This window comes from Chrysemys picta, chromosome 3 (genome assembly GCF_011386835.1).
Source record: "Chrysemys picta bellii isolate R12L10 chromosome 3, ASM1138683v2, whole genome shotgun sequence".
NCBI lineage: Eukaryota > Metazoa > Chordata > Testudines > Emydidae > Chrysemys > Chrysemys picta.
In genome coordinates, this window is record NC_088793.1 from 5,225,914 (window position 1) to 5,252,907 (window position 26,994).

General features: G+C 56.6%; 1 protein-coding gene across 8 annotated transcripts in view; it reads right to left on the reverse strand.

The window, feature by feature from the left end:
- Positions 1 to 777: 777 nt before the first annotated feature.
- The window catches only part of LOC101940868 (otoferlin), a 201,331-nt gene continuing 175,114 nt past the window's right edge, over positions 778 to 26,994 (reverse strand). For 2 of the 8 annotated variants that reach the window (XM_065587419.1, XM_065587416.1), the window contains exons 33-47: positions 25,566 to 25,632; positions 21,184 to 21,308; positions 19,498 to 19,632; positions 18,557 to 18,694; positions 11,640 to 11,767; positions 10,351 to 10,521; positions 9,615 to 9,775; positions 9,023 to 9,165; positions 8,217 to 8,305; positions 6,530 to 6,628; positions 4,303 to 4,544; positions 3,696 to 3,874; positions 2,976 to 3,076; positions 2,474 to 2,677; positions 1,892 to 2,019 (exon numbers count right to left, since the gene is read on the reverse strand). In XM_065587419.1, the coding sequence (XP_065443491.1) occupies positions 2,497 to 2,677; positions 2,976 to 3,076; positions 3,696 to 3,874; positions 4,303 to 4,544; positions 6,530 to 6,628; positions 8,217 to 8,305; positions 9,023 to 9,165; positions 9,615 to 9,775; positions 10,351 to 10,521; positions 11,640 to 11,767; positions 18,557 to 18,694; positions 19,498 to 19,632; positions 21,184 to 21,308; positions 25,566 to 25,632 (1,959 nt within the window). In that variant the 3' untranslated portion in view covers positions 1,892 to 2,019; positions 2,474 to 2,496. Of the gene's footprint in view, positions 2,020 to 2,473; positions 2,678 to 2,975; positions 3,077 to 3,695; positions 3,875 to 4,302; positions 4,545 to 6,529; positions 6,629 to 8,216; positions 8,306 to 9,022; positions 9,166 to 9,614; positions 9,776 to 10,350; positions 10,522 to 11,639; positions 11,768 to 18,556; positions 18,695 to 19,497; positions 19,633 to 21,183; positions 21,339 to 25,565; positions 25,633 to 26,994 lie in introns of all 8 variants that reach the window. The other 6 variants (XM_065587418.1, XM_065587414.1, XM_065587420.1 and 3 more) reach the window with 4 other exon arrangements.

The window sequence follows — 26,994 nt, forward strand, 5'->3', positions numbered from 1 at the left end:
AAGGGGCGGAGTTGGGGCAGGGCTAGGGGTGGGGAAATGGGCGGGGCCATGGCCCGTGGAGGGTCCTCTTTTTTTATTTATGAGATATGGTAACCCTACACCAGCACCATTGTGCAGGGCTCCTCTTCCCCCTCCCCCACCCCCCCGCGTAACCAACCTAGGCCCGGGAGGGAGAGTGACGTAGGCTCCGGCCTCCCAGGCCTTGCCTGACCCGGCCATACTGCTCCTCTCCCCCCCGCGGCACCTCACTCTCTCGTGCACGGTGCAGTTGTGCTGCTGAAATTTGGGGGCCCCCTTCTGCCCCCAGCCTATGCACAGGGCCGGCTCCAGGCACCAGCTTAACAAGCAGGTGCTTGGGGCGGCCAAGGGAGAGGGGCGGCACCTGCGGCAATTCGGGGGCGGCAGGTCCCTCACTGCCTCTAGGAGTGAAGGACCTGCCGCCGCCGATCGCGGCTTTTTTTTTTTTTCCCCTAATTGCTGCCGCCGCCGATCACGTTTTTTTTTTCCCCCCTAATTGCTGCCGCTGATCATGATCGCGGCTTTTTTTTTTTTTTCGCTTGGGGCAGCAGAAATGCTGGAGCCGGCCCTGCCTATGCAGTGAGTGGCTAAGCCACGCTCCAAAGGGCAGCCGGCCCCTTAGCCAGGGGCCCTGGGATGTTCCCAGCTCCACAGCAGGCCCATAACCGGGGCGCTTCCATTTTCTTTCCTCTTTTTTTATTGACAGATAAAACACAAACATCATAAAAACAAACGAAAGAGGCTCCCCTCCCCCCGCCCCCCACCGAAGTGGCCCCTGGGCCGGCGGCTCTCGTCCCCGGCAGCGAGTGGCTCAGACCCAGGGCCAGAAATGAGTGAACACCAGACATGCGCTCTCGGCCCAGGGGGAAGGGAATGGCTGGAACGCATCAGGCCAAGCGTTAGCAGGGCTTGGGGCCAGCAGGGACCCTCCCAGCATCCCCTGCGGCGACAGGCCCCGCTGCGTTTACTGGGCAGCGGGCTAGAAAAGGGACCTGCTGGGTGGCCCTCCAGCCAGCACAGAAGGGATTCCCGCGCAAGCCATGCACCGGCCTAAATAGAGCAGCTGAGGTGCCGGGGGGGCTGGAAAACGGGCCCAGGCTGGGTCTCGGCCCACCCCACACAATGATGGCAGGCAGCCTGGAGAACTGCCTCTCCTCACAGCCTGGGCATGTTTCCCCGGCTCTGCTGCTGGGCTGCTGCTTTCTCCACAGACTGTCGCCCCCCGCCTGGGGGCAGGAGAGCCAGTGCCTTGGTCATGGGCAGCCTCCGAGCCAGCGTGGGCCCGTGGGGCGGGGGACTCAAGCAGAGGGGGCTGCTTTTCTGGAGAGCCCCATGGCTCCTCTCCTCAGACTCCTCTGAGGTGACCTCTCGGTGTGCAACGCCCCCGTTCTCCCTGGCACCTGCTCCCCAGGGCGGCGCTGGCCGTGGAGGAAGGAGGGCGTGGAACAAACCAGAGCCGCACGTTCCCCTCCCTGCCAGGCCAGCCGTGAGTGTGGGCGACTGGCCTCCTGGGGCTCTGGAAGCCAGAACCGGGGCACGGCTAAGAGGCTCTTAGCTGTGGGGGGTGTAATCTTAGAGCCAGCTCAGACGCCCTGTATTCACCGACCTGCTCAGCTGCATTCACCCACGGAAAGCGCTACGGGAGCCCGGCGCCCCAGGCCCAACTCTTCCTTCCCTCCGGCCTCAGGAGAGAAACACACCACAGGGAGCCGCGAAGAAGAAAACGCAAACAAGGAGAAGCCGCAGGCCGTTCCCCCAAACCCAGTCCCGGCGCCGCTCCAGCCTGGCGAGCGGGTGCGTGGCCCCGGGCCCGGGCGGCCTCACGCTCCCAGCAGCTTCTTGACCATGTAGCCGGGCATGCTGTAGAGGAAAAGTCCCACCATGATGAGGAGCAGCAGCGCCAGCACGATCTTAATGATGAGCCACTTGTAGCGGGTGCAGATCAGGTACTTGATGGACTTGAGCGGGTTGAGGAACCAGATGAAGGAGGTGTCGGGGCGACTATCCAACGGGCAGCGGCAGCAGGAGGCGGGGGGGGGGAAGAGACGCACGGCCCGGGTGAGCAGCGTTAGACACAGCCAGGCCCCTGTGTAGGGGCAGAGCCTTCTCCCCACCCCACCACCAGGTCTTCGTGCCTCCACCCGCCGCCCCCCGGCCTTGGGCCGAGCCAGTTCCCCTGCCAGTTCCCTTCTCCCTCAGCTACGCCCCAAATTCCCGACTGCTCCCTCCGTGCCTTAGCCCAGCCGCTCATCAGCCCCGGGAGACCCAGCCGGCCTCCCGCTGGCCAGTCTCCAATGAGTCACGGCTGTTCCCTGCCACCCATGGGACTGGCCAGGGCCCCTGGCAGCCTGACTATACCCCACCTTAGTCCCCTTCCACGCACCCAACGCCTTCACGGGCCCCTCCAGTAATCTCAGCCAGCAAATGTGCCCCGGGTGTTCGGGGCGGGAAGTACCATGAACAAAGGGGGTGGTGCCCTCAGGCCCCCAGCAGCTTCTTGACCAGGTAGCCCGGCATGGAGTAGAGGAAGAGGCCGACCAGGAGGAGCACAAGGAGGAGGAGGAGGAGTTTCAGGAGGAACCAGCGGTACGTGTGCCAGATGAAGTAACGGATGGACTTCAGGGGGTTCAGGAACCAGATGAAGCTAGTGTCGGGGCGGCTGGGGGGGTGCAGGGGGGCGGCCGGAGTGACGGGGAGGAGGTGAAGAAAGGCAGGAAAGAAAGGTTGACACAGACACCGAGAACTGGACGTGTATGGGGGGAAAACAGCCCGTATCATGGGGTGCCCCACCAGCTGCCCAGCCCCCTCCTTGCCCTGTAGCAACAGGTCCACGCACCTAACCCCCCACTCTACCCAGCCTTCATCCCCACTGCCTACCCCACATCCTCAGCCTCCCCCCAGGACCCCACAGGCTCAGACGTGACGTTTGTCGGTCCCCTCGCCGCCCCGTCACTCACTTAGGTTTCTCCAGCGGGTCGGGCTCGTTGCGGGCCAGCCCCGCGGGGGATTTCTCCGCCTCCTCCGCTGTCAGCAGGTGCAGCTCTGCCTCCACCTTGCCCTGTGGGGAGCAGAGAGAGTCGCTCTGGGGCCCGGGATTGCCCTGGCTGAGAACTCCCCAGGGCGGGGGATCATCCCCCAGCCTGGGATGGCGTCCTGGGGCCTACGGCTGGAAAGCTGCCGAATCCTTCCAGCGCACATCACCTGAGCTGGCGGGGGTGACCGTAACCCCCACACCCTGAGGAACGGTCTCACCGCTCCCAGGAGCTACCAGCGTCAGAGAACGGAGCCAGGGGTGTGCCCAGGGCCAGGCAGTGCGGGTCGGGCTCCCTCTGGTTCTCTCCGATCTCACTCAGCTCCACCTGGCTCTGCGCTTCCTGGCTACAGCTGGGACCGGCCGCGTCTGAGCGGCTGCTCCGCCTGCACCTGCCACCCGGCTGGGCAGAGCACCCAGCCCCGAGAGCCGCATGGTCAGAGAAGGAGCCCAAAGTCTCCAGCCCTGTGGAGCCCAACCTCTGATGGGAATGAGTCACCCATCACTTCTGTCCTGCAGCCCCCCTGCTGGCCTGGTCCTGGGCCCTCCATGCCCAGCTCTGCCAGTGCCCTTCCTGGTGGTGACTGAGACCGGGCCCACACTGCGGTGCTGCATTCAGCAGTGCCCCTCTCCCCGGCATCCTCACCGTGAGCTCCAGCTCGTCATTCTCATTCCGGGCCACGAAGGGCCACCAGCCCTTCACCCTCTTCTGCTTGAAGATGGAGACCAGGGGCAGGTCGCCCTCGTTGGTCACCATGTCCATGCTGCACTGCTTCGCCGTCTTGGCACCGCGCGGGAAGCGGTTCAGGTCCAGCTCGATCGCCCCTGCCAGGGAGAAACAACAGCAGCCGTCCCAGCGCGCTGGCACGGCCGCCGGGTGCACGGAGCTGCCGCTCCAGGGCCAACACCCTGAGCCTCATGGAAAGTGCCAGAGGACCTTGAGCCAGCCGGTCCCTTGGACCTCTCCTCCCCTGCTCTCCCTCCCCTCTGAGCTCCTGGGGGTCTCCCCTGCCTTGATAGATCAGCATCTCCTCTGGTGGCTTCTTCTCCCTCCCTGACCACCAGGTTCTCACCTGGGGCCGCCCCCCTTCTCTCTATTCTCTCGCCCTCTCCCGCCAGCCTTGCCTCCCCGGCCGTGGACAGCACCCAGAGTGGATCTGGTGCTGCACGGCTGGGTGGCTCTCCCTGCCCCACCGCAGCCTCGTGCCCAGGCCTGGCAGTGCGTCACCCCCTTGCCCCCTTCACCTACGCACCAAGGAAGTCGTCAGCAGAGAAGTGGTCGGCGTCCCAGACTTGCAGGGTGAGGCGAGCCGGGATCTTGTACTCGGTCTCGTCCCAGGAGAACATGGACTCCTTCTTGGAGATGACGATCTTCTCCTCCGCCATCAGGTAGTCGAAGGGGAAGACGTAGCGCCAGTTGAAGTTGCCCTCGCCTGTGAGCGAGTGGTAGTGTACGTCCGTGTCCTGCTTGTCCTCTTGCTGGCCCTTCAGCCACCTGCAGGGACCAGACAGTCGGGCAGGGGGACGGGGCTGGTCACAGGGAGCAACGGGACAACCAGACGCCCCCCCTCCCCCGTGCCAAGGAGCTGCCGAGACAGACCCTCAGCTGCAGCATGCGGCCCAGAGAGACACACACAAAACAGGGGAGCAACGACCGCAGCAGTGGGCTGGGGGACTCGACTAATGGGCAGATTGCGCGGAGCTCACCAGGCGACCAATAAGGGCAGGGCCCCAATGCCTCTCTGGAAGGGCCAGCAGGGTCCACACACCCAGGAGGGATGGGAGAACCTGGGTGATCCAATGGGACATGACGAGGAGGAGGGGGATGGGATTGAGGAAGGGAATGTGTGTATGTGTGTGTGTGGACTGCCTGCTTGGTCCAGAGGGGCACCAGGGGGCTGTGGGCAGGGCAGGTTTGCAGAGTCATAGGGCCCAGGGTGATTATCTCATTTGACCTCCTGGCAAACACAGGCCAGGGCACTGCCCGAGAAGCCTCTCTCCAGCAGCTCCTTTAGAAACATCCAACTGTGACTTAAAACTCGCCAGCGCTGGAGAATCCACCACGCGCCTCGGGCAATTGTTCCCATGGTTAATTACCCTCATTACTAAAAACCGACGCCTTAGTTCCTGTCTGACTTTGCCTAGCTGTAGCTTGCAGCCATTGGCTCCTGTTAGCCCTTTCTCGGCTGGACTGAAGCGCCCATGATTAAATCTGGGCTCCCGGGTAGCGGCTGGGCGCACGTCACCCCGTAACCTTCGCTTGGTTAAGCTAAAGAGATGGAGCTCCTTGAGTCTGTTACGATCAGGCAGGTTCTCGAATCCTTTAATCATTCCCGTGGCTCTTCTCTGCCCCTCTCCAATGTATCAACATCCCCCTTGACCAGCGAATCCACCAGCACTGGACCCAGGATTCCAGCAGTGGTTCCACCGGTGCCAAACACAGACACAAAATAACCTCTCGGCTCCTACTCCAGATTCCCCAGTTATGCAGCCTGGGAGTGCGTTAGGGCTTTGGCCTCAGCAACTCAGCTGATTAGCCACCACGACCCCCCAAAACTTTCTCAGCGACCCAAGCGGCCCCTTCTGCCCTGCACCCATCAGCAGCCCTTGCAAAATCTGTACCTAGCCCCCATGCCCCTGCCCAATGCCACGTGTCCCCATTATCCCGGGGACCCCTCCCTGCAGACTAGTGGCATGAAAGCCCAGCCCTGTGCAGAGGGCTCAGCGGGGAGGGGTCCATGCAGAGCGGTGGCCGGGGTGGGGGGCATTCCCCGTTCAGAGATGGGAAAAGAAATCTACACACTAACTATTTGCCTGGCTTGAAGCTAACAGCAGCAACCCCTCGCCCCCGGGCCTGTGTGAGTGCGATGGAGAATGATGGAGAACGCCCTGGGAAGCCCCATCCCAAGGCAATTCTAAGCTTGCATTGCCCTGATCTGTGGTGACACATGCTGCCCACTCGTGGGGTCCCAGAGCCTGGTGGATCAGCTACACCCCAATTAAACAGCCCCATAGCCTGAGCTCCACGTGCACGCCACGGGCCAGGCTGATCCCCCCACATCCCCACGCTCTGGGTTTGGGTGGGGTGCTCCTAGGGGCAGCGAGGAACGCCAGCGACACTCGGGACAGGTTGAGCGGGCGCGTGTCCCGCTGCACGGCCTGCAGGGGCGGGGGGGCCTCGTCCGTTACCCCCTGACATAGATGTCAGATATCTTCTCTCCTGTCATGAACGCATCATCCTCCAGCAGCACCTCGTCGGTGTCCCAGATCACCACCCGCAGCTCATAGCTCGGCGGCCGGTAGGGCGGGAACATAGGGGCAGCCACACCAGGCGCGGAGCAGACATGGCAAAGGGGGTCGGGGGGAGACGCACACAGAGGCAAAACAAAGAAGCAGAATGTCTGGTATTCAGCACCACGGCCCCCACACCAAGCGCCAGCGGGATCCCGGAGCGAGGCGCCGGCGCCGCGCTGTACCTACCCCCTGACAAAAATGTCACTGGATTTCTCCCCAGTGAAGAAATCATCGTCCTCCAGGATTACCTCATCCGTGTTCCACACTATCACTCGAAGCTCATATCTAGAAGGGAGACAAGGAGGTGAGGCGAGGCCGGCGGGGAAAGCCGGGGCAGAACGGCACAGAGCCGGTGGGGCGCTGGGATCGGCTCCCCGGGACAGAACCCCTCTCCAGGGGGGAGCCACGGTGCTGGCCCAAGAGGCGGGCTCAGCCGTGAGCTTCGTGGCAGCCCAGTTCTGGGCCCCTCAGCTGTTTCAGACCAGAAGGAGCCGTTAGGATCAGCTAATCTGACGTCCCGCCGGCCGGGGGACCTGGGCAGGCAGCCCGCTCCTGGCCTTGGTCAGCTTGCTCCCAGCTCGGGGGCTGGAGCAGGGCAGCCGGTTGCTGCAATAGCTGCTGGCACCTGGGCCCACAAAATTCACCGGCGCAGAATTCAGGTGAAGTCCCTGGGGCTGCCCCGGGGCCAATGGGAGCAGAATTTCCCCTCCCTGCTCAAACCAGCGTCCCGGCAGCCCAGATGTTCCAGCACAGCCCTGCCCCGGGCCCAGCTGGGGTCCGGGGAGCTGGGAGCAGCCAGCGCCCATGTCCCCTAGGTCGGGCTGTGGGTTTCCTACCTAGGGAGCCCCCTCTCCTGTAAGCGCATTCGGGCAGGGCCCAGCCGAGGCCCCAGCACGCTGCTGAGTAACAGATTCATAACGAATAGTTTAGGGCTCCAGCAGGTGTGACCTGGGGTGGCTCCTTGCCATGGTTCCCTGCCAGGGATGCTGACCCACCCCAGCTGATGATAATACGCATCACGCCCTGGGCTGCGACGCCCCCGGGGCTGCAGCCTCGTCGCTGATGGACGGGGGCTCGCGGGGTTGTTAAAACGCTGGCCTGGCTCGAGCCGCAATCTCTGGCTCACGTGCAGGCCGGGCACATTCACCCCCACATGCGTGCACAGGGAGGGCGGGGGCTTTGCCGGGTGTTTCCCATCACTCTGGTCTGGCCCTGGCCACTAGTCGCGATCGGGAACAGACGGCAGGGCCCCGGCATCGGGCGGGCAGAAGGCGCTTTGGTGCTGGAAGCTGTTGAACACCTTCCCTGCCCCGGCCACGGCGAGAAGGGCCCAGCACCGGTTTCCGGCGTGCTGCTGAGCGCCGGTTCCTCCATCGCCCTCCCTGCCCAGCCTCTCTGTCCCCTCCCGCGGCCGGATCACGCCCTGGTCCTGAGCTCTCCTGCGCCCCGGTAGACCCGGCCCAGTGCCAGTGGAAGGCGCCTCATTGATTTCACTGGGCTTCAGATCAGGCCCTTATCTCTGCGGCCACGGAAGCTCAAGGCCCTGCAGGCGCTAACTCCACCTCGGTGCCTGGTTGGGGCCCTGTGCGCTGCCTCCCTGTGGGCAGCCGGCGGGAGCAGGAGACGGAGGACGTCACACCCCGACTCCCAGCCACCGCCCAAATCAAGGGGCCAGGAGCATGGGCTGGAGGGATCGCTCCTCGCGGGGCCGGGGAGGGCTCCATCCAGCCGAGGGTTTCCTACAGATCTCAGCCCAAACCAGAAGGCTGCTTAGGAGCGCTAAGGCAGGCCTGGAAACCTCCCGTTAGGGGCAGCATGAGGGGCGACCAATGTGGGGTGTGGGCTGGTCCCAGGCGACCACTCGGTTCGTTACCTCTTCGGCTTCCTGGGAGAGATGTCGATGGCGGGGCCAGGTGCCGGCATATCCATGGGGAACATGTCCACCCACATCTCCAGCCGGCCCTGCAACGTTGGGGAGACCGAGTTAGCTCCCCCTGCTGTGTCCTCCCCTCCCTTTCCTGGGGTCCTTCCCCTCCCGCCTGGCAGCACCAGCCTGAAGGTGACAGTCGCACGGCGACAAGGCCGTGGCAGGCCGTGTTGGCAGAGAACGTTGCCAGCTCGGGGGCTCAGCTGCACCCCCAAACCCCCCACAGAGTGTCGCCTGCCCGGGGAGTAGATGAGAGGCAATAGACGGGGTACCGAGGGGACATGGGGTACGGTGGGAAGGGCGGGGAGAGGCGTGGCCATGGAGCGGGGATGCAGGGTGGAGCTGGAGGGGAAACAAGTGCATGAGGGTAGAGAACAGGGTCCAGGCATGACAAAGGCAGCCACAGACCTACAGCTGTGGGCTTGGGGAGCACAAGGGAACGGGGGCTTGGGGAGGTATGGAAAGGGGGAGGGACCTAATCAGACAGGGCTGGGGCCTGGGAGGCAGAGATCATTGCTATTATTGCTCCCCAGGGGTGATTTTTTGTGGGAAGGGGCTTCCCCTGCAGGATTCTCCACCTGGGGGGATGGGATGGGGCCAGTCCATATGGCCTTGGATCTGCCTTGCACGTGGGAACCCATGAGGCTCAGCAGAGCTGGCATTCCCGAGGGCCAGACGGGGGTGCTGCGTTCACCTCGCCGTCCCCCCCAGCACCGAGCCGGTGACCCCGATGCCAGGCGGGCAGGCGGTACCTGTTCGATGCCAGGCTTGTCGGGATTCAGCAGCGGCCGCGTCTCCACGTGCTCCGGGACGAGTTTGCAGCCCACGCGGGGGATCTCCTCCCAGTGGCGCAGCACTGCCAGGGCCAGGTGCTCGTCCGTCTGCTTCTTCTGACCTGCGTGCGCAGAGCGAGCACTGAGCCGGGCCGCGCTCCCCACTGCCAGCCTGAGGCAGGAGAACACCCATCCCCCACTGGGCAGGGCCAAGGAGCATGGGCTGTCTCACCTCCATTGACTTCAGGGGGCTTTGGGTCAGGCCCCTCCCAGTGCCCCCTGCCCGGCCAGAGCAGGCCGACCCACGCCCTCCGTCTCCCCATTGCAAAGCAGGCGCTCGATTTGCTGGCACGCTCCTTGCCTGGCCTGGTGTGTGTGGGGGGTGCCCATAGCGGGGGAGGTGTGCGCAGGTGTCTGCAAGGACCGGCCAGGGGGTAGCTGCAGAGAAACCCCCCGGCACAGGACCAGCCGCGCTGCTGCCCCAGATTAGACACTGCGGCTACTTTCCACATAGCCAGTTCCAGCCGGCTGACAAGCAGCAGGGGGAGTGCCGCGCCCTCGGCCCCATTACCGTTTTCATCCTCCATCTCCCTGGGGCCGGTGAAGACCCGGTTGGCGACTTTCACCCGCCCTCCGGGGCCGTAGTGGGGCCCGTCCACCTTGCCCTCTCTGCACAGCTTGGCGAGGATCTGCGTGGGCTTCCCGGGGTCCCGCCACAGGTTGTAGCCGTGGCTGTGAAGAAAGGGCTGGGGTCAGGGAGAGCCGCTGCGGATCCCACTGATTCCAACTCGCCCAGGGAGAAGGGCCGGCCCCGCTCCCCCAGGGCTGGGAGGAAGGCTGGAGCCGGGAATCATACGGGAAGGGACTGTGCAGACCAATGTCCCCCACTCTCCCAGCCCTGAGCTCCCCACACATGGATCTGCCGGTGCCCCTCAATCCCGAACTGCGCCCCTTGCGGTCCCTGCCCTGGGTTCCCCACACGTAGCTCTGCTGGTGCCCCTCAGTCCTGACCCACGGCCCCCTGCGCCCCAGTCCTGGGCTTCCCCACCAAGTTCTGGCCAATGCCCCTCAGGCCTGGCCTTACGTGTCCCCTCTTGGAGTGCCTATGCACCCTCTGCTGATGCCCCTGATCCTGCCCTGCATTCCTGCTATTCCACGTGGGGTGCCCCACACAGGCGCAGACAGGCCCGGGGGTAAGTAGCACACAGCGTTTCCACGTGCCCTGCTGGGCTGGGGGGCGGGTATAGGCCCGGGGGCAGGTTCATTCCCACGCAGTCGGGGCACTGGGGCGGGAGGTGTTTCCGTACGTGGAGTAGGTCTGTGAGATGCCGCAGGTGGCCCGGTGCTTGCTGTAGTATCGGTTCTCCAGGTCGATCTTGGTCTCCCCGATCAGGTCGTCAGAGCCCACCAGGTCCCAGTCGTACACGGCCACCGTCAGCATGGACTCCATGGGGAAGGTGGCCTCAATGTCGAACGACCTGGGGAACGGGGAGGAGAGAGAACGGAAGAGCATTTACCCCTGGGCCTTGGTGCAGGCCCCACCCTTGTCAAGGGCCCTGGCTCGCCTCGCAGCCAGCTCTGCCCCAAGGCTCCGCCCTGCGCTCCACCCCGAGGCCCCGCCCCTGCTCCGCCCACATTCTGCCCTGAGGCCCCGCCCCCACTCTGACTGCGCTCCACCCCGAGGCCCCGCCCCTGCTTCGCCTCTTCCCCCTGAGGCCCCGCCCACCACTCGCATGGGGAGGGGGCAGAGAGGAGTGAGCAGGGGGTCGGGGGGAAGGGGTGGAGAGGAGTGAGCAGGGGGCAAGGCACGGAGGGGGCGGAGAGGAGCAATCAGGGAGCAGAGAGGAGCGAGCGGGGGAGCAAGGCGGGGAAGAGAGGAGCGAGCGGGGGAGCAAGGCGGGGAGGAGAGGAGCGAGCGGGGGGGCAAGGCGGGGAGGAGAGGAGCGAGCGGGGGAGCAAGGCGGGGAGGAGAGGAGCGAGCGGGGTAGCAAGGCGGGGAGGGGGCGGAGAGGCTGAATGGGGGCAGGGCTACAGTCTGGGCACTGGTGCCCCTTCTGAGTGTGGGCCCAGCGTCAGTGGCACCATTGTAAACCCAGCGCTGGACGAAATGGGAACGCCAAGCCTGCCTTTGTCCCTCTGCTTGTTTCGATCACAAGCTCCTTTGCAAAGGGATTGTCTCTCACTTTGGCTTTGGCTAGCACCGAGCACAACAGGGCCTTGATCTCCATTGGGTCCATGCCGCAGGACTGGAAATCTACCATCCCTCAGCGTCCCCCAGCAGCTGACCGCAGCGACCTTCTCAGCGCTTCTGCGCTCCTGCCCCTCTTCTACCTAGGCTTTATACTCCAGCCTCCCTGGCTGCCAAGACCCGGTTCTCTGCCTCCCTCTGAAGGCACTGGCCAGGACTGGAGACAATCCGGCAGGATGGGCCAGTGCTAGAGCACTGGGCTAGCGCTCAGGTGTCCTGGGCTCTCTTCCTGCCCCTGCTTGCTCTCTTCAGGGCAGGGACTGTCTCCCACTATGTGTCCGAACTACCCCTTGCCCAGCGATCTCAGCTGTGGCCGCTAAGTGCCACAATAACGCTGCAGTGCCTTACTTCCCGAAGATGGGGTTGAGCTGCTTGGAGATGTAGTTCTCCTTGTCTTTGATGTCCGTCTTGCCCAGCTTGATGGCAATATAAGGATCGGCTTTCCCGTTGATGTCGGCTGGGTGCAGGTCGGTGGCCTGTGAGGAAGACATGAGACCCCCTGTGTCCCCGCGTGGCTGCCCTGGGCACACGTGGCCCACACCAGCCACGCATTCGCTTTCTGCAGCCTGGCTGCAAGTCTCTTGCAAGACAAAACTGACAAACTGTAACTTGACTTCCCTCCGTCCGTCGGAAGAACGTAACTGGGTCAACCCAATGGTCCATCTAGACCAGTATTCTCCCTCTGGCTGTCAGAGGCAAGGGACACCCAGAGCATGCGGTTGCATCCCTGACCATCTTGGCTAATAGCCATTGGACCCATCCTCCAGGAACGTATCTAATTCTTAGAATCATAGGACCAGAGGGTAAGAAGGGACCGCAAGGGTCATCTAGTCTAACGCCCCCACCAAGAGGCAGGATTTGTTGTGCCTAAAGCATCTTTTTTGAACCCAGTGATACTTTTGGCCTTCACAACGTCCCTTGGCAATGAGTTCCACAGGCCGACTGTGCGTTGTGTGAGAAATACTTCCCTCTGTTTGGTTTAAATCTGCTGCCTATTCATTTAATCGGTTGACCCCTTGGTTCTCCTACAACTCTCGCTTCCTTCTCCTGGCACAGATGCAGAAGTTTTTCATCCACTCTCCTCCTATAACACCTCCACTTGCCCCAGTGAGCCCATCCCATCTCATCTCCTGAGCTCCCTCACGCCCACCCTCATCCCCACCCTTCTCTTCTGCGTAACCTCTGGCTCTCCTCTGGCTCTTCCCCTCACAATACGACCACGCTCTCGGCGATTCGCAGATCCCAAGGGCAAAGGGACCACAAGTACTCCTGTTCTTTTTTTAAAGGGACCAAAGTGATCATCTCGTCTGACCTCCTGGATGGCACAGACCTTCCCCCAAAGAATTCCTGTTTGAACTAGAGCAACAGCCAGTCTTGATTTTAAAATGGTCAGTGATAGCAAATCCACCACGGTCCTTGGGAAATTGTTCCAATGGGTAATTATCCACCGTGTAAAAAATGTACGTCTTATTTCCAGTCTGAATCGGTCTAGCCTCAACTTCCAGCCATCGGATCCTGTTAGACCTTTGTCTGCTACACTGAAGAGCCATTGTCAGATATTTGTTCCCCGGGGATTAAGCTCTTTGAGTCTATCATGTAGGGCAGGTTTCTAACCCTTTAATGAGTCTCGTGGCTCTTCTCTGAACCCTCTTTAATGTATCAACCTCCTTCTTGAACGGTGGGCACAGCACTGGGCGCAGGATTCCAGCAGCGGTCGCACCAGGGCCAAATACAGAGAGAAAATAACCTCTCTGCTCCTGCTCGAGATTCTCCTGTTTTATGCGTCCCAGGATCACATGAGCTCTTTTGGCCCCTGGGTCCCACTGGGGGCTCAGCTTCAGCTGGTTCCATCCCCCTCCCCCAAATCTTTTTCCGAGTCATTGATTTCACCCTGGAAGTACGGCCTCCGTCTTTGTTTCTAGATGGTTACATTTACATTTAGCCGTATTAAAACGCCCATCTTACCAAGCAATCCAGAGCAGAACAGACCTGTCCTCATCATCAGTTAGAGATGTATATAGATATACTATGCGAGGAATTTGAATATATCCAGGACATATGTTCTAAAGTCTGCATCAAGGTATTAGTCACCAGCAAAGACGAAGAACAGGTTTTCCATACAACAGGAAGTAAGAAATGTGTATTTCTCTGTTGGGATGTAGATTAAGCTGTGTGATCTAACACCACAGATGCCCATTTTACATACACAGTCAAACGTTAACGAAGAGATGTGACGTCAACAGGGAAAGCGGCACACAGGAAAAACAAGTCACAGATTATCCTGTCTGTGAGGAAAGACAATGAAATGTTGGGGGTACACTGAGAGGCAAAGAAGACCCCCGCCCTCATCCTGCACGTAGTAAGGAAATGGACAGTGTGTTTACATTAATGAAAAACGGATCTCAGCCAACCTTGGCTGCAGGAGACTTTGGGTGAGAGAAACTTCTTTAGACAGGAGGGTAACCTGATAGTTTAGTCTCTAGAAAGCGTGTTGTGTTTTATTTGCTCTGTAACCCTTTGTTTCCAATCTCCTCACTCACTATCTCCTGAATCTCTAGTCTTTGGTAACAAACGTATTCTTGCGTCACTCTCAATATATCTCAGAGCTGTGGTGTTCAGCAGAGTGCTGGCTGAGATGAATCGTTCAAGCTGGCCTGGCCTGTTCCTTTGGGGAGGGCAGCCCTGCTAGTTCTGTGTGTGATCAGTGGAGAGGGTGCTGGACATGACTGGGAACGCTCAGAGCGGGCCGGGGCTTGGCGTGTGCACACAGACAGCGAGACCTGCAGCGGGCTAGAGAGCAGGGCTTGTGTTGCCAGAGGCTGGGGGATTCAGGGAGCTGATTCACAGGCAAGGCTGCCTCATGTTTAAGGGCAGGTGGTGGTGAGGTGCCCCACGACCGTGGGCACTGTCATGGGGGGACCCCCTAGAAACACACCCGCTCCGTGATGATTCCCCATTTACAGTTACATTTTGAGTCTTATCAGGTCACAGGTTTTGATCCATTTAATGTGTCCCATTCGTTGTATATCGGCCTAGTTTTCTAATCAAAATGTTCTGTGCTACCAAGTCCAACGTCTGTAACATCAACACTATTACCTCTCTCAACCAAACTAGTCATCGCATCAAAAACATATATCAGCCCATGCTCTGGGTGTCCCAAACCCTCTGACTGCCGATGCTGGGGCTGGACGACAGGGGATGGATCACTCAATAATTGCTTTGTTCTATTCATTCTCTCTGAAACACCTGGCACTGGCCATTGTCGGAAGACAGGATACTGGGCTAGATGGACCATTGGTCTGACCCAGTCTGGCCGTTCTTATGTTCTTGTCAAGTTATTTGACAGAAAAGGACCTGGGGATTACAGTGGACAAGACGCTGGATATGTGTGCTCTTTTTGCCAAGAAGGCTAACGGCATATTGGGCTGCATTAGTAGGAGCATTGCCAGCATATTGAGGGAAGTGATTATTCCCCTCGATTCAGCACTGGTGAGGCCACATCTGGAGTACTGCGTCCAGTTTGGGGCCCCACACTACAGAAAGGATGTGGACAAATTGGAGAGAGTCCAGCGGAAGGCAACGAAAATGATTAGGGGGCTGGGGCACATGATTTATGAGGACAGACTGAGGGAACTGGACTTATTTAGTCTGCAGAAGAGAAGTGTGAGGGGGGATTTGATAGCAGCCTTCAACTACCTGAAGGGGGTTCCAAAGAGGATGGAACTCGGCTGTTCTCAGTGGTGGCAGATGACAGAACAAGGAGCAATGGCTCAAGTTGCAGTGAGGGAGGTCTAGGTTGGATATTAGGAAACACTATTTCACTAAGAGGGTGGTGAAGCACTGGAATGGGTTCCCTAGGGAGGTGGTGGAATCTCCTTCCTTAGAGGTTTTTAAGGCCCGGCTTGACATAGCCCTGGCTGGGATGATTTAGTTGGGGTGGGACTAGATGACCTCCTGAGGTCTCTTCCAACCCTAATCTTCTATGATTCTAGGATTCTATGATCTATTTTCCATAAAACCATGGTGATTGGCATTAATTACATTACCCTCCTTTAGTTCTTTATTAATCAAGTCCCGTATGCAGCTGTTCCATTATCTTGCCAGGGATCAGTGTCAGGCTGACTGGCCTATAACTACCTAGGTCATCTCACTTACCCTTTTTAAAAACTGGTACAACACTAGCTTTCTTCCAGGCTTCTGGAACTTCCCCAGTGCTCCAAGACTTATTGAAAATCAATATTAATAGCCCAGCGCATTCCTCAGCCAACTCTTTTAAAACTCTTGGAGTCAAGTTATTTGGACCTGCTGTTTAAAAATATCTAACTTTAGTAGCTGCTCTTTAACATCCTCCAGAGATACTAGTAGAATGGAAAGAGTGTTATATGATATGACTACATCATCTGTTTTTTCCCAAATACAAAATATTTATGGAAAATGTCTGCCTTTTCTGCATTAGTGATAGTTCTACCTTTTAAATCTAGCAATGGACCTGTACCATTGTTGGGATTCTTTTTGTTCCTAATATACTTTACAAATTCTTTCTTATTGTTCTTAACTCTGCTGGCCATAGATTTCACCGTGTGTCCCTTTGCTTCCCTTATCAATTGTTTACAATTACAATTTATATTCATTACTATCAACTTCCCATTTTTTCCATTTGTTATAGCTGTCTTCACTTCCCCTGTAACCAGGTTGTTTTTTAAACCAGTACAGCCTTCTTCCTTGACTGTGGAATTGTAGCTTTTTGGGTATCTAGTAAAGTGTTCTTAAACAATTCCCAATTATCATTCACATTTTTCTGATTAAATTCTTCCTCCTGGCTGATTTGGCTCATACTTTTTTTCAATGTTGTGAAACTGGTCCTTTCAAAGCATCAAGCATATATATCACTGGTTTGGACTTTATTCTATTTGCACATTAAAACTATGATCAAGTCATGATCACTTGTACCTACTGTGACGTTGTGCAGTTTATATGGTTTTATAAAAATATAAGTGAATATAATGTAACTGGGATATGCTTCATGCAAAAGGTCTCTTGTAAGGTATCATTACAAAGCTCATAATCTACTGAGTGTGATCATCCTATTTGTAGAAATGTACCACTCTTGTATCTAAAACTAGAAATATAAAACATAACTCTGAGGGACTATTGTAATTATGTAAAGTATGGGCCATTAATGGTGGTTTGGAATCTTGACGACTCCCATTAACAAGGACCGTTGTCTGCAGATGGCTGTGTTTACCTGTTAGTCTTCCTGTATATGTGTGTGCTGGCAAGTGGGCAATGAAGTCTTGCAGTGACATGTGATCATGTCACCTGAACTGGAATCCATCTTTAACCTGGTGCTTTTCCAGTGAGGGGGGGGTGGAAACCCAGAGGGACAAAGGGCTCCCGCCTTATGCAAAAGATATATAAAGGGGTGGAAGAGAACAGAGGGGAGAGGAGCCGTCATGAAGAATCCCCTAGCTATCACCTGAGCTGCAACAAGAGCTGTACCAGGGGAAAGAATTGTGCCCAGGCCTGGAAGAAGTCCAGTCTGAGAAAAAGCTTACTGAAGTATCTCTGAGGGTGAGATTATCTGTATTCAGTTTGATTAGACATAGATTTGCGCATTTTATTTTATTTTGCTTGGTGACTTACTTTGTTCTGTCTGTTACTACTTGGAACCACTTAAATCCTATTTTCTGTATTTAATAAAATCACTTTTTATTTAGTAATTTACTCAGAGTATGTATTAATACCTGGGGGAGCAAACAACTGTGCATATCTCTCTATCAGTGTTATAGAGGGCGAACAATTTATGAGTTTGCCCTGCATAAGCCTTATGCAGGGTAAAACGGATTTATCTGGGTTTAGACCCCATTGGGAGTTGGGCATCTGAGTGCTAAAGACAAGCACACTTCTGTGAGCTGTTTTCAGGTAAACTTGCAGCTCTGGGACAAGTGATTCAGACCCTGGGTCTGTGTTAGAGCCAGACAGGAGTGGCTGGCTCAGCAAGACAGGGTGCTGGAGTCCTGAGCTGGCAGGGAAAACAGGAGCAGGGGTAGTCTTTGCACATCGGGTGGCAGCTCCCAAGGGGGTTTCTGTGATCCAACCCGTCACACCTACCCTACCATTAATTTTCAGTTCTATTGTCAGTTCCTCTTTATCTGTTTAGGATAAGGTTTAATATAGAATTCCCCCATATTTTTGAGTTAGGAAATTATCATCTATAGCAGTGGTTCCCAAACTTGTTCCGCCGCTTGTGCAGGGAAAGCCCCTGGTGGGCCGGGCTGGTTTGTTTACCTGCCATGTCTGCAGGTTCGGCCGATCGCGGCTCCCAGTGGCCGCGGTTCGCTGCTCCAGGCCAATGGGGGCTGCTGGAAGCGGCGCGGGCCGAGGGATGTGCTGGCCGCCGCTTCCCACAGCCCCCGTTGGCCTGGAGCAGCAAACCACAGCCACTGGGAGCTGCAATCGGCCGAACCTGCAGACATGGCAGGTAAACAAACCGGCCCGGCCCGCCAGAGGCTTTCCCTACACAAGCGGCGGAACAGGTTGGGAACCACTGATCTATACTATTAAGAAATTCTGAGGATGTTTTAGCACTGGCAGCTGAAACACTGAGTCACTGAAATCGAAGTTCCCTGTGACCACACAGCTTTTTTACCTACACTTTAGAGCAGCAGTTCTCAACCCGCGGCCTGTGGCCCACATGCAGCCCAATTACCACACAGCTGCGGCCCAGCTCATCTGTGTGCTAAAGGCCACGGGCTTCATCCTCCTGGCTGGCCTGCCGCACAGTCCCTGCCCCACACCCCACACCCAGCTCTCTACTCCTGGCCTCACTCTGTGGAGGGGTCTCTGGGCAGAGGGTGCTGAGCGTTGGGGTTCGTGGGGGGGTCTAGGTGGGGGGCACTGTGGGTCTCAACCTGCGGCCCAGCTAAATCTTTGTGGGCTGCATATGCAACCACAATGATAAATAGGTTGAGAAGCACTGCTTTAGAGATCGGTGCTTAAGGAGCTGTCGTCCTGTTCCCGAGTGTGCTGTGGTGGTTTGTAGCAGACACAACTCCGGCCTTACCTGTGCTCTATCTGTTAGGACATTGACCATCTTCATAAGTGTTGGCACTGATTTGGAAACAGGGAATGCCGTTCTTGACATAGAGCGCCCCTCCTCCTCCCCTCTTGCCCACTCACTCCTCCTTGAAGAGGTTCAGACCATTGACTTTAACACATCCATCCTCCATGGTATGGACCACGGAGCCTACACTGGTTATACTCACCCTCACGATGTACACTCGGACCAGCACGTTGATGGGGTCATTGTTTGGAATCCCCTGGAACATGCCGAAGTTGGGGTCGTATCCTGCCTCCTTGGTGATGTCGTCAGGAAGCGGCACTTTGTAAACACACATGGAACCCTGGGGCAAGAAAAAACACGTCCTGAGTGGGATTCCACCCTAGGGCTCAGCCTGGGGCCCAAACACCCCTACGGGCCACATCCTGATTGCCGTTAACCCGGGGTGAGCCCAGAGCCACGGTGCCCCCCTCCCCGAAAAAATCTTAACACTTTTGGCCGGACGGAAAACCCGTTTCCCAGCCAGCCCAGCTTGTGACGGGCTGTGATTCCACACCCGTGTGAAATACCTTTTGGGGGGGCCAATTTTGTAAACCCTTCCTCGCTCGAGTGAGTCCTACACAAGCCAATAGCCCCATTGGCGTCAACAGGGCTACCAGTCTGAGTCGAGAACAGGCCAATGGAGGAGTCACAGGACTGGCCTGCAATCTGGGAAGCCTGGGGAAGGGAAGGATTTGCTGAGGGATACACTCTGGGTCTGGGCACTGGCTTTATGTGGCGGCCAGACCACGTGGATACTGCAGGAATTAAAGAGACACATCACTGACTGACTGGGGCAGGTTGTGACCAAGGGGGGGGGTTACCCCACGGTGGACAGGGCAGGCCACATGGTTCCACCCCTGTGCTCTCCAGAAGCAGCTCTGAGCCCAGAATAGTCCTGCTGATAGATCTGCTGGAGGTCTCCCGTCCGTGTACTGATCTGTCTCAGCCCAGGAGAGCTTACTCGGTCTAACGGGCTAACACTCCAAGGGAGCAGGGTGGAAGCCGCCGTAGCAGAGTTCGGTTGGGTTCCCTGTGAATTGATTTCTATTGTATCTGATCCATGTCCCTGCCCGCAGGGGGGTGTCCCGGCTGGGCCAGACTCACCTTGAACCGGCCCACTATCCGCTCTTCCTCCGTCGTGGTGTCGTCGTTGTCCCCGATCTTCCCCCGGAAGAGGCTGAACGTGTGCAGCCAGTCTTCAAAGCAGTCGAACTCCATTTCCAGTTCTTTGTTGTAGACCTAGGAAGGCGAAGCGGAAAGTCGTGGGGCGCACATGTTCCCCATGCCAACAGCAGCAGCCCAGGCTGGGAGCCCACAGCGCCCGAGGGCAGTGGGCTCCCAACTCCCATGAAACGCCGTTGGGGATGGGGCGCCTAATGCTGGTAATTCCCAGCCAACAGCAACAACGTGTGGGATGACTCACTGAGCCGCTCCCGAGCTGCCCAGGGAACTGCAGGGCCAGACGTGGCCTCAGAAAGCAGAGAAGGAAAAGCCAGACTACAGCCCAGCTCCTCCCGTAGCCAGTGCAGGTCTGCTTCCTGCAGGACCTTCTCCAGGGCTTTATCACGTCCCCTTGTAACTGGAGCAAGTGGGCAGTTTGCCTCCATGCCCTTGGGAGACTGTGCCGCAGTGTAGCACATCTCACTGCTCGGCATGGCAGAGCTTCGAGAAACGTCCTGTGTTGACACTAACCTTGGCTTCCCCGTGACCCGCACAAACAAAGAGAGAAACGCCAATGGCAATGACCACTGGGCTCTATTCTATTTGGGTTCTTATCTCCTCCTCTCTGTATTATCTGAGCCCCTTCCAGCCCTAAGAACATAAGAATGGCCATACTGGGTCAGACCATGGTCCATCTAGCCCAGTGTCCTGTCTCCAACAGTGGCCCGTACCAGAGCTCCATGGGGAGTGTGCAGAACAGTGATCCACCCCTGTCTTGTACTACGAGCTTCAGTCAGAGGTTTAGGGTTGCCCCAAGCTTGGAGTTGTGTCCCTGACCATCCTGGCTAATAGCCATTGATGGACCTGCCCTCCATGAACTTATCTAGTTCTTTCTTGCGCCCAGTTATACTTTTAGCCTTCATAACATCCCCTGACAATGAGTTCCACAGGTCAGTTGTGTGTTGTGTGGAAAAAGTACTTCCTCTGGTTTGTATTAAACAAGTGCCTATTAATTTCGTCGGGTGATCCTTAGTTTTTATATTTTGGGAAAGTGTAAACAATACTTCTCTAGTCACCTTTGCCATATCACTGATAATTTTATACCCTCGATCACATGCTCCCTTCGTCGTCACTTTTCTAAGCTGAACTGCCCTCATCTTTTTAGTCTCTCCTCGTCGGAAAGCCGTTCCGTATCCTTGATCATCTCCATTGCCCTTCTCTGAACCTTTCCAGTTCTGCTTTATCCTTTTTGAGATGGGGCGACCAGAACAGCACGCAGTATTCAAGGTCTGGGAGCACTACAGGTTTATAGAGTGTCTGTCTTATCTTCTATCCCTTTCCTAACAGTTCCTAACCCTCTGTTAACCTTTGTGACCGCTGCTGAGTATTGAGCAGAAGTTTTCATGGAACTATCGATGGTGACTCCAAGATCCCTTTCTCAGGTGGTAACAGCTAATTTAGAACACATCATTGTGTCTGTGGAGTTGGGATTATTTTTCCCAGTGTGCATTACTTTGTACCTTACGAAGTGCAACGCTTTCAGGACAAATGGCTGCTCCCAGGGGCCACCAGACCCTCCCCAGGCTGGGATCTGGCACCCACCCTAGCCCCTGAGCGGCTGGCACTCACCTTCAGCTCGTCAATCTTCTGTTTGCTCTTCTTCTCAGGGGCCTCCAGTGGCTGTTGCTGCTTCTTCTTCTTGTCCTCTTTGGGCGCCTTGACCTTCTCCTTGGTCTTTGCCTGGCCCTTGGAGCCTTTCATAGGAGAGTCATCAAGTTTGATTTCTGAGTCCAAGGGGAGAGACGAGTGGGAAGGAGGTGGAGATGGGGGGTGGGGGTGGGATGAACACAGGACACTCAACCATGGTGTGCATGAAAGCTGACAGCCAACGGCTAAACCTACAGCTTACATGGGCAACCCCCATCCCAGCAGGTCAGTCGGCACAACCTCGCCCGGGGGCGTAACGTCCCATTTGCTGATGGACCAGTGGTTAAATGTCCTTTTGGTCTCAGGAGCTCTCACGAAGGGCTGGATTCCCTTCTCACACAGGTGAGATCCAGGGGCAACTCCCCGGAAGTCACCATTGCTACACTGGAACAAGTGAGAGGAGAACTGAGTTTTAAGTCTCAGTTGAAAGAAAAATATCGAGGGCACCTTATTTACCCCAATAGGTCTTGCCATCCTACTGCCCTTGAGCAAAGTAAGTCTCCATTCCCAGCACCCATGATGCTTTGCAGCATAGGGAACAAACCCTAGCATGGGTTGTCAGCAGGTCAGAAGCCTAGATCTTCAGTCCACAGCACAGAGCTTGACCACTGGAGCCAAAGGAACAATCCCATTAGGTAGCAGCAGTAGTAGGCTGTTACCCTCTATGCAGAGCAGCCACGATACACACTGAACAAGTGTGCTACCCAGGCAGCCAACACAGGTTTGTTCGAAAGGGAACTGTGGACACTCTTTCCCAAGATCTAAGGTTCCCCCAGCCCCATCCTAAAGTCTTTGGGGATTTCCTCTTCCTTTGCTGTCTCCGTCTTGCCAACTTTCATGGCTTCTTTGCCGTGCAGATGAGAACAGACAGACTGGGACAGACAAATGTGCAGTGTGAAAGGGGGAGGGCAGAGCATGCGGGGCGGAAGCTGCCCGTGGCCAGGCTCCGTTCGGGAATGGCTGGCAAAGACAGGTGAGGGAGGCCAGAGACACCGTTCCAAGAGCAGCCGGAGTGACCTCGCGACTGGGGGGAAGAGACTTGGAGCCCGGGCTGAGCCCCGGGGGTTCTGCAGGGAGCAACCGGGTGCTTCTCGTAGTGCAGAGCCCGGGGACTGAGCTGAGACCAGGCCCCTCCTCCCGGCTGGCTGCTGATTCCATGCACCCAGGTACACCCAGGCACCCGCTCACCCGGATGTCGGCCACGGGCAGAGACCACGTGGCGGCTGAATCGCACTGGATGCAACGGGCCAGATCCGCAGCTGGTGCAAACCAGCCCACCGGGGTCAGCAGAGCTGTACTGACTCCCACCAGCTGAGGGTCTGGCCCCACACGGTGAGAGGTGCTGGGCCGACGGCCCCAAGGCTGCAGGCTTCCTCCCCAAAGAACAGGTAGAGATGGGAGCAGCACGGCGAGCTTCCTCCTCACCAACCACCCTGCCCCCAATGTGATGAGCCAGCCAGAGGGGAGCTACGCGGTACCATCTATGGGCCCGCCCTATAGCCCTTACCCACATGAGCGGCCCCGCTGCAGCCAGTGGGGATGACTTCTGTGAGTAAGGGAGAGTGGATCAGACCCTATAAGGGGACTGCCCAGAAACACCCAGACACCCCAAACATCTGTCCTCCGAGGGGAACTGACCGGGGCCCAGAACTCAGAGGTGAGTCCCTACACCCCATTCCTGGAGCCCCCTCCCAGCCTGATGGATTCCCGATGTACCGACCGTTTGCTGCACAGCCCGGACCATCCTTGGCCAGTTAGACATGGCCATTGACATTCGTAGCCAGCGTGGGCTGCACTAGTTCTTCCTGCTAGCCTGAATCAATCCCCCGGCGACACATGGACGGGGCCTGCCTTTCGCAGCAGGTTACTTAACCTCAGAACCTTCATATTATTCAATAACCTAGAAACAGTTGTGACCAGTCGGCTGGAGCAGCGATTGCAGGGATCACAACCACCCTGGGCTCCTCACCCGAGTTGTGAGTGAGATCCCAGAAGGGCTCGACTCCCGGAGGGGCCAGATCAGGGCCGGCTCCAGGCACCAGCGTAGCAAGCAGGTGCCTGGGGCAGCCAGTGAAGAGGGGCGGCACGTTCGGCCGTTCGGCGGCAATTCGTCGGCGGGGCCGTCACTCCCTCTCGGAGCGGCGAAGGACCTGCCGCCGAATTGCCGCCGTCGAATGAAGTGGCGGTAGAGCTGCCGCCGATCGCGATCGCGGCTTTTTTTTTTTTTTTTGCCGCTTGGGGCAGCAAAATTGCTAGAGTCGGCCCTAGGCCAGATCAACCCAGATGCTTCTCAATGGTACGGGGGGAGGGGAATGGCTGGGGTGCAACTGACGTGATCAGCAATGCCTCGTGGGAAAAGCACAGGGTTGGGCGTCAGGGCTCCTGGCATCATCCACAGACTCACTGTGTGATCTTGGGAAAGTCACTTAATCACCCTTTGCCTCAGTTTCCCCAGTTGTGAAACAGGGCTAATGACGCCTGCTCGCCTCCCCAGGGCAGTGTTAGGGTGGACACCTTCGGGGGTGTGAAGCGCTTGGAGATGCACGGGCGGCATGCACTAGAGACGCGCACGGCCATGTCTCAGGGCAGCCTGGCGGGGCAGACACTGCTGTACGCTAGTCCTTGAGCTACACTACCCTGTGAGACCTTGGCTACACTTGGGACTTCCCAGCGCTGCCGAGAGCTCTCTCACAGCGCTGTATGTACTCCACCTCTCCGAGGGGAATAGCGTGCAGCGCTGCAGGCTCTGATTACACTGGCCCTTTACAGCGCTGTACTCGCTGCGCTCGGGGGGGGGGGGCGTTTTCACACCCCTGAGCGCAGCAAGTTGCAGCGCTGTACAGCGCCAGTGTAGCCAAGGCCTGAGTTACCCACAGCCTCCCTGAAGGCAATGGCATGACAGTGGAACAGGGAGTAGGGTGCGGCCCAAGGGGATATAATACATCCGAGAAACAGGCCATCCTGCTTCCGCTATGGCTGTCCTGGGGGTGGGGGCTGGACAGGCTGGGGAAGCCTGGCACGCTGGGTTATTAAACTGGGAGGAGTGGTAGATACGCTGGAGGGTAGGGATCGGATACAGAGGGACCTAGACAAATTAGAGGATTGGGCCAAAAGAAACCTGATGAGGTTCAACAAGGACAAGTGCAGAGTCCTGCACTTAGGATGGAAGAATCCCACGCACCGCTACAGACTAGGGACTGAATGGCTAGGCAGCAGTTCTGCAGAAAAGGACCTAGGGGTTACAGTGGACGAGAAGCTGGATATGAGTCAACAGTGTGCCCTCGTTGCCAAGAAGGCTAACGGCATTTTGGGCTGTATAAGTAGGAGCATTGCCAGCAGATCGAGGGACGTGATCATTCCCCTCTATTCAGCACTGATGAGGCCTCATCTGGAATACTGTGTCCAGTTTTGGGCCCCACACTACAAGGATGTGGAAAAATTGGAAAGAGTCCAGCGGAGGGCAACAAAAATGATGAGGGGGCTGGAGCACATGACTTATGAGGAGAGGCTGAGGGAACTGGGATTGTTTAGTCTGCAGAAGAGAAGAATGAGGGGGGTTTTGATAGCTGTTTTCAACTACCAGAAAGGGGGTTCCAAAGAGGATGGATCTAGACTGTTCTCAGTGGTGGCAGATGACAGAACAAGGAGCAATGGTCTCAAGTTGCAGTGGGGGAGGTCCAGGTTGGATATTAGGAAACACTATTTCACTAGGAGGGTGGTGAAGCACTGGAATGGGTTACCTAGGGAGGTGGTGGAATCTCCATCCTTAAGAGGTTTTTAAGGTCAGGCTTGACAAAGCCCTGGCTGGATGATTTAGTTGGGAATTGGTCCTGCTTTGAGCAGGGGGTTGGACTAGATACCTCCTGAGGTCCCTTCCAACCCTGATATTCTTACTTTCCACTTCTATAGAGCCAAAGATCTCTGAGCGCTTCCCGCACAACAGCCAGAGGACCCCCGGGAGGAGGGATGGGCAGAGAGACTAAGTGACTCTCCCAAGGCCACACAGCCAGGCAATGACTCAGACTAGACGCTAACCACTAGACCGCATTGTCTCCCTGCCATGGCACATCTAAGCCAGGCAGGCTGGGTCTGACAGACATCCGCGCCGTGATTCATCATCGCAAGACGACGTGTCAGGTTTGGCCTCACTGAAATACGTGGTGAGACCCCAAACTGCAAGCTTGGAGCCAGAGGTACAGAATTTAGCCGAGGCTCTGATTTCGGTCTGAACTTCCCGAATGCTGAGAGAGATCTTAGCACTGACACTGGTGTAATCAATCTCTGCGTCGCTTTCAAAAATTTACCCTCTGCAATCTCCAGTTCCTCCTTCTCCTCGGCTTCTGCTGCAGCCGCTTCCTGCTGCCGGAGTTGCTGGAGAGAGATGAGACGGGCAATGAGATGCAGAGAAGGGCAGGCACAGGAATGACACATTCTATTTCTACAAATATCTTTCAGCCTGCAGCCTATAGAAACGTAGCACCACTGAAATATGCAGCCAGCGCTAGGGTGAAGCACAGCGACCGTATAACAGCACACAGTCACCATGAAGGACAGGAAGTGAAGATCGGCTAACATCGTATGGGGAGTTTTACGCAGGCAAAATGTAAGCTGGAATTTGTCCAAGACGTTGGGGCTGATGCTAGATCTGGGTGGATAAAACAGATTTTTCAATTCGCTGGCCATTCCGAAAAATTGTAATTTTTTTTTTCAGTGAACCAATTTTTTTTTTTATTATTATTTTGGATCAAACAAAACAGTTCGTTTTATTTTCAAGCTTTTAGCTTTTCTAACTTTTAAAAATAAAACAAGTACATTTCCCAATGAAAAGTCATTTCGAATCAAAAACTCTCAGAATGTGTCAGAACAAAATACTTTAATTTAAAAAAAAAAAAATTGGGGGGGGAAGTGTTGTTTTTTCCCCTGACTAAAGCAATTTGGCAAATTTGACATGAACTTGCAAATATTCAGATTTTCAAAAATCTCGGGGGGGTTTTGACAAAAAAAGTTTCAGATGAAAAATTTCTCCCAGCTCTAGTTCTTTGGGGCAGGGACTCTCTGGGTTTGTACAGCTCCGTGCGCAATGGAGGCCTAGTCTGTAACTGAGACTCCTTGGTACTACAATAATCAAAATACTAAATAATAACAGTTAACATCCAGTACTGCAGCAAACAAAACAGAACAAAATGTCCCATGGACCTTTCCTAACCACCAGCCGTCAGAAGCTCAGTTTTATTTCTGTTCCTAAACGAGACACCAGCTGCAAACTCCTCTCTCATGTCCACAAGGCAGGAAGAGAATGGAGAGGGGGCTGTGAGAAGTGAGTTGGCTCATGTGAGGAGGAGTAAAGGAGGCTTTAAGCCACCTTAGCATCCCATAGGTCTTTGGGCCCAGCCAGACAGTTGGCCAGACCCCTGTGTAAGTTAGAGCTGCCTTGAGGCTGCTCTAAGTTATGTTCTGGATGCTGGGGTAGCTCATGATGCTGGAGGCATTGACTGGCTGGGAAAGCGTCTACTTTGAAGGCCCCTGTATGCCACAGCGAGGAGTGAGCTCAGAGTGGATAAGAATCAGCGACCTAGAGACAAAAGGCTTAGTATCTCATTGTCAACTCCGATGCTTCCTCAGGGATAATGTGTGTGTCCATATCCTCTGCTGGGAGCTGCTCCAGAAATGCCCAACCTTTGCGCTTAGGGGCCAGATTTGCCAGGACCGTGGCACCGCTCTGGTGTCACAAAG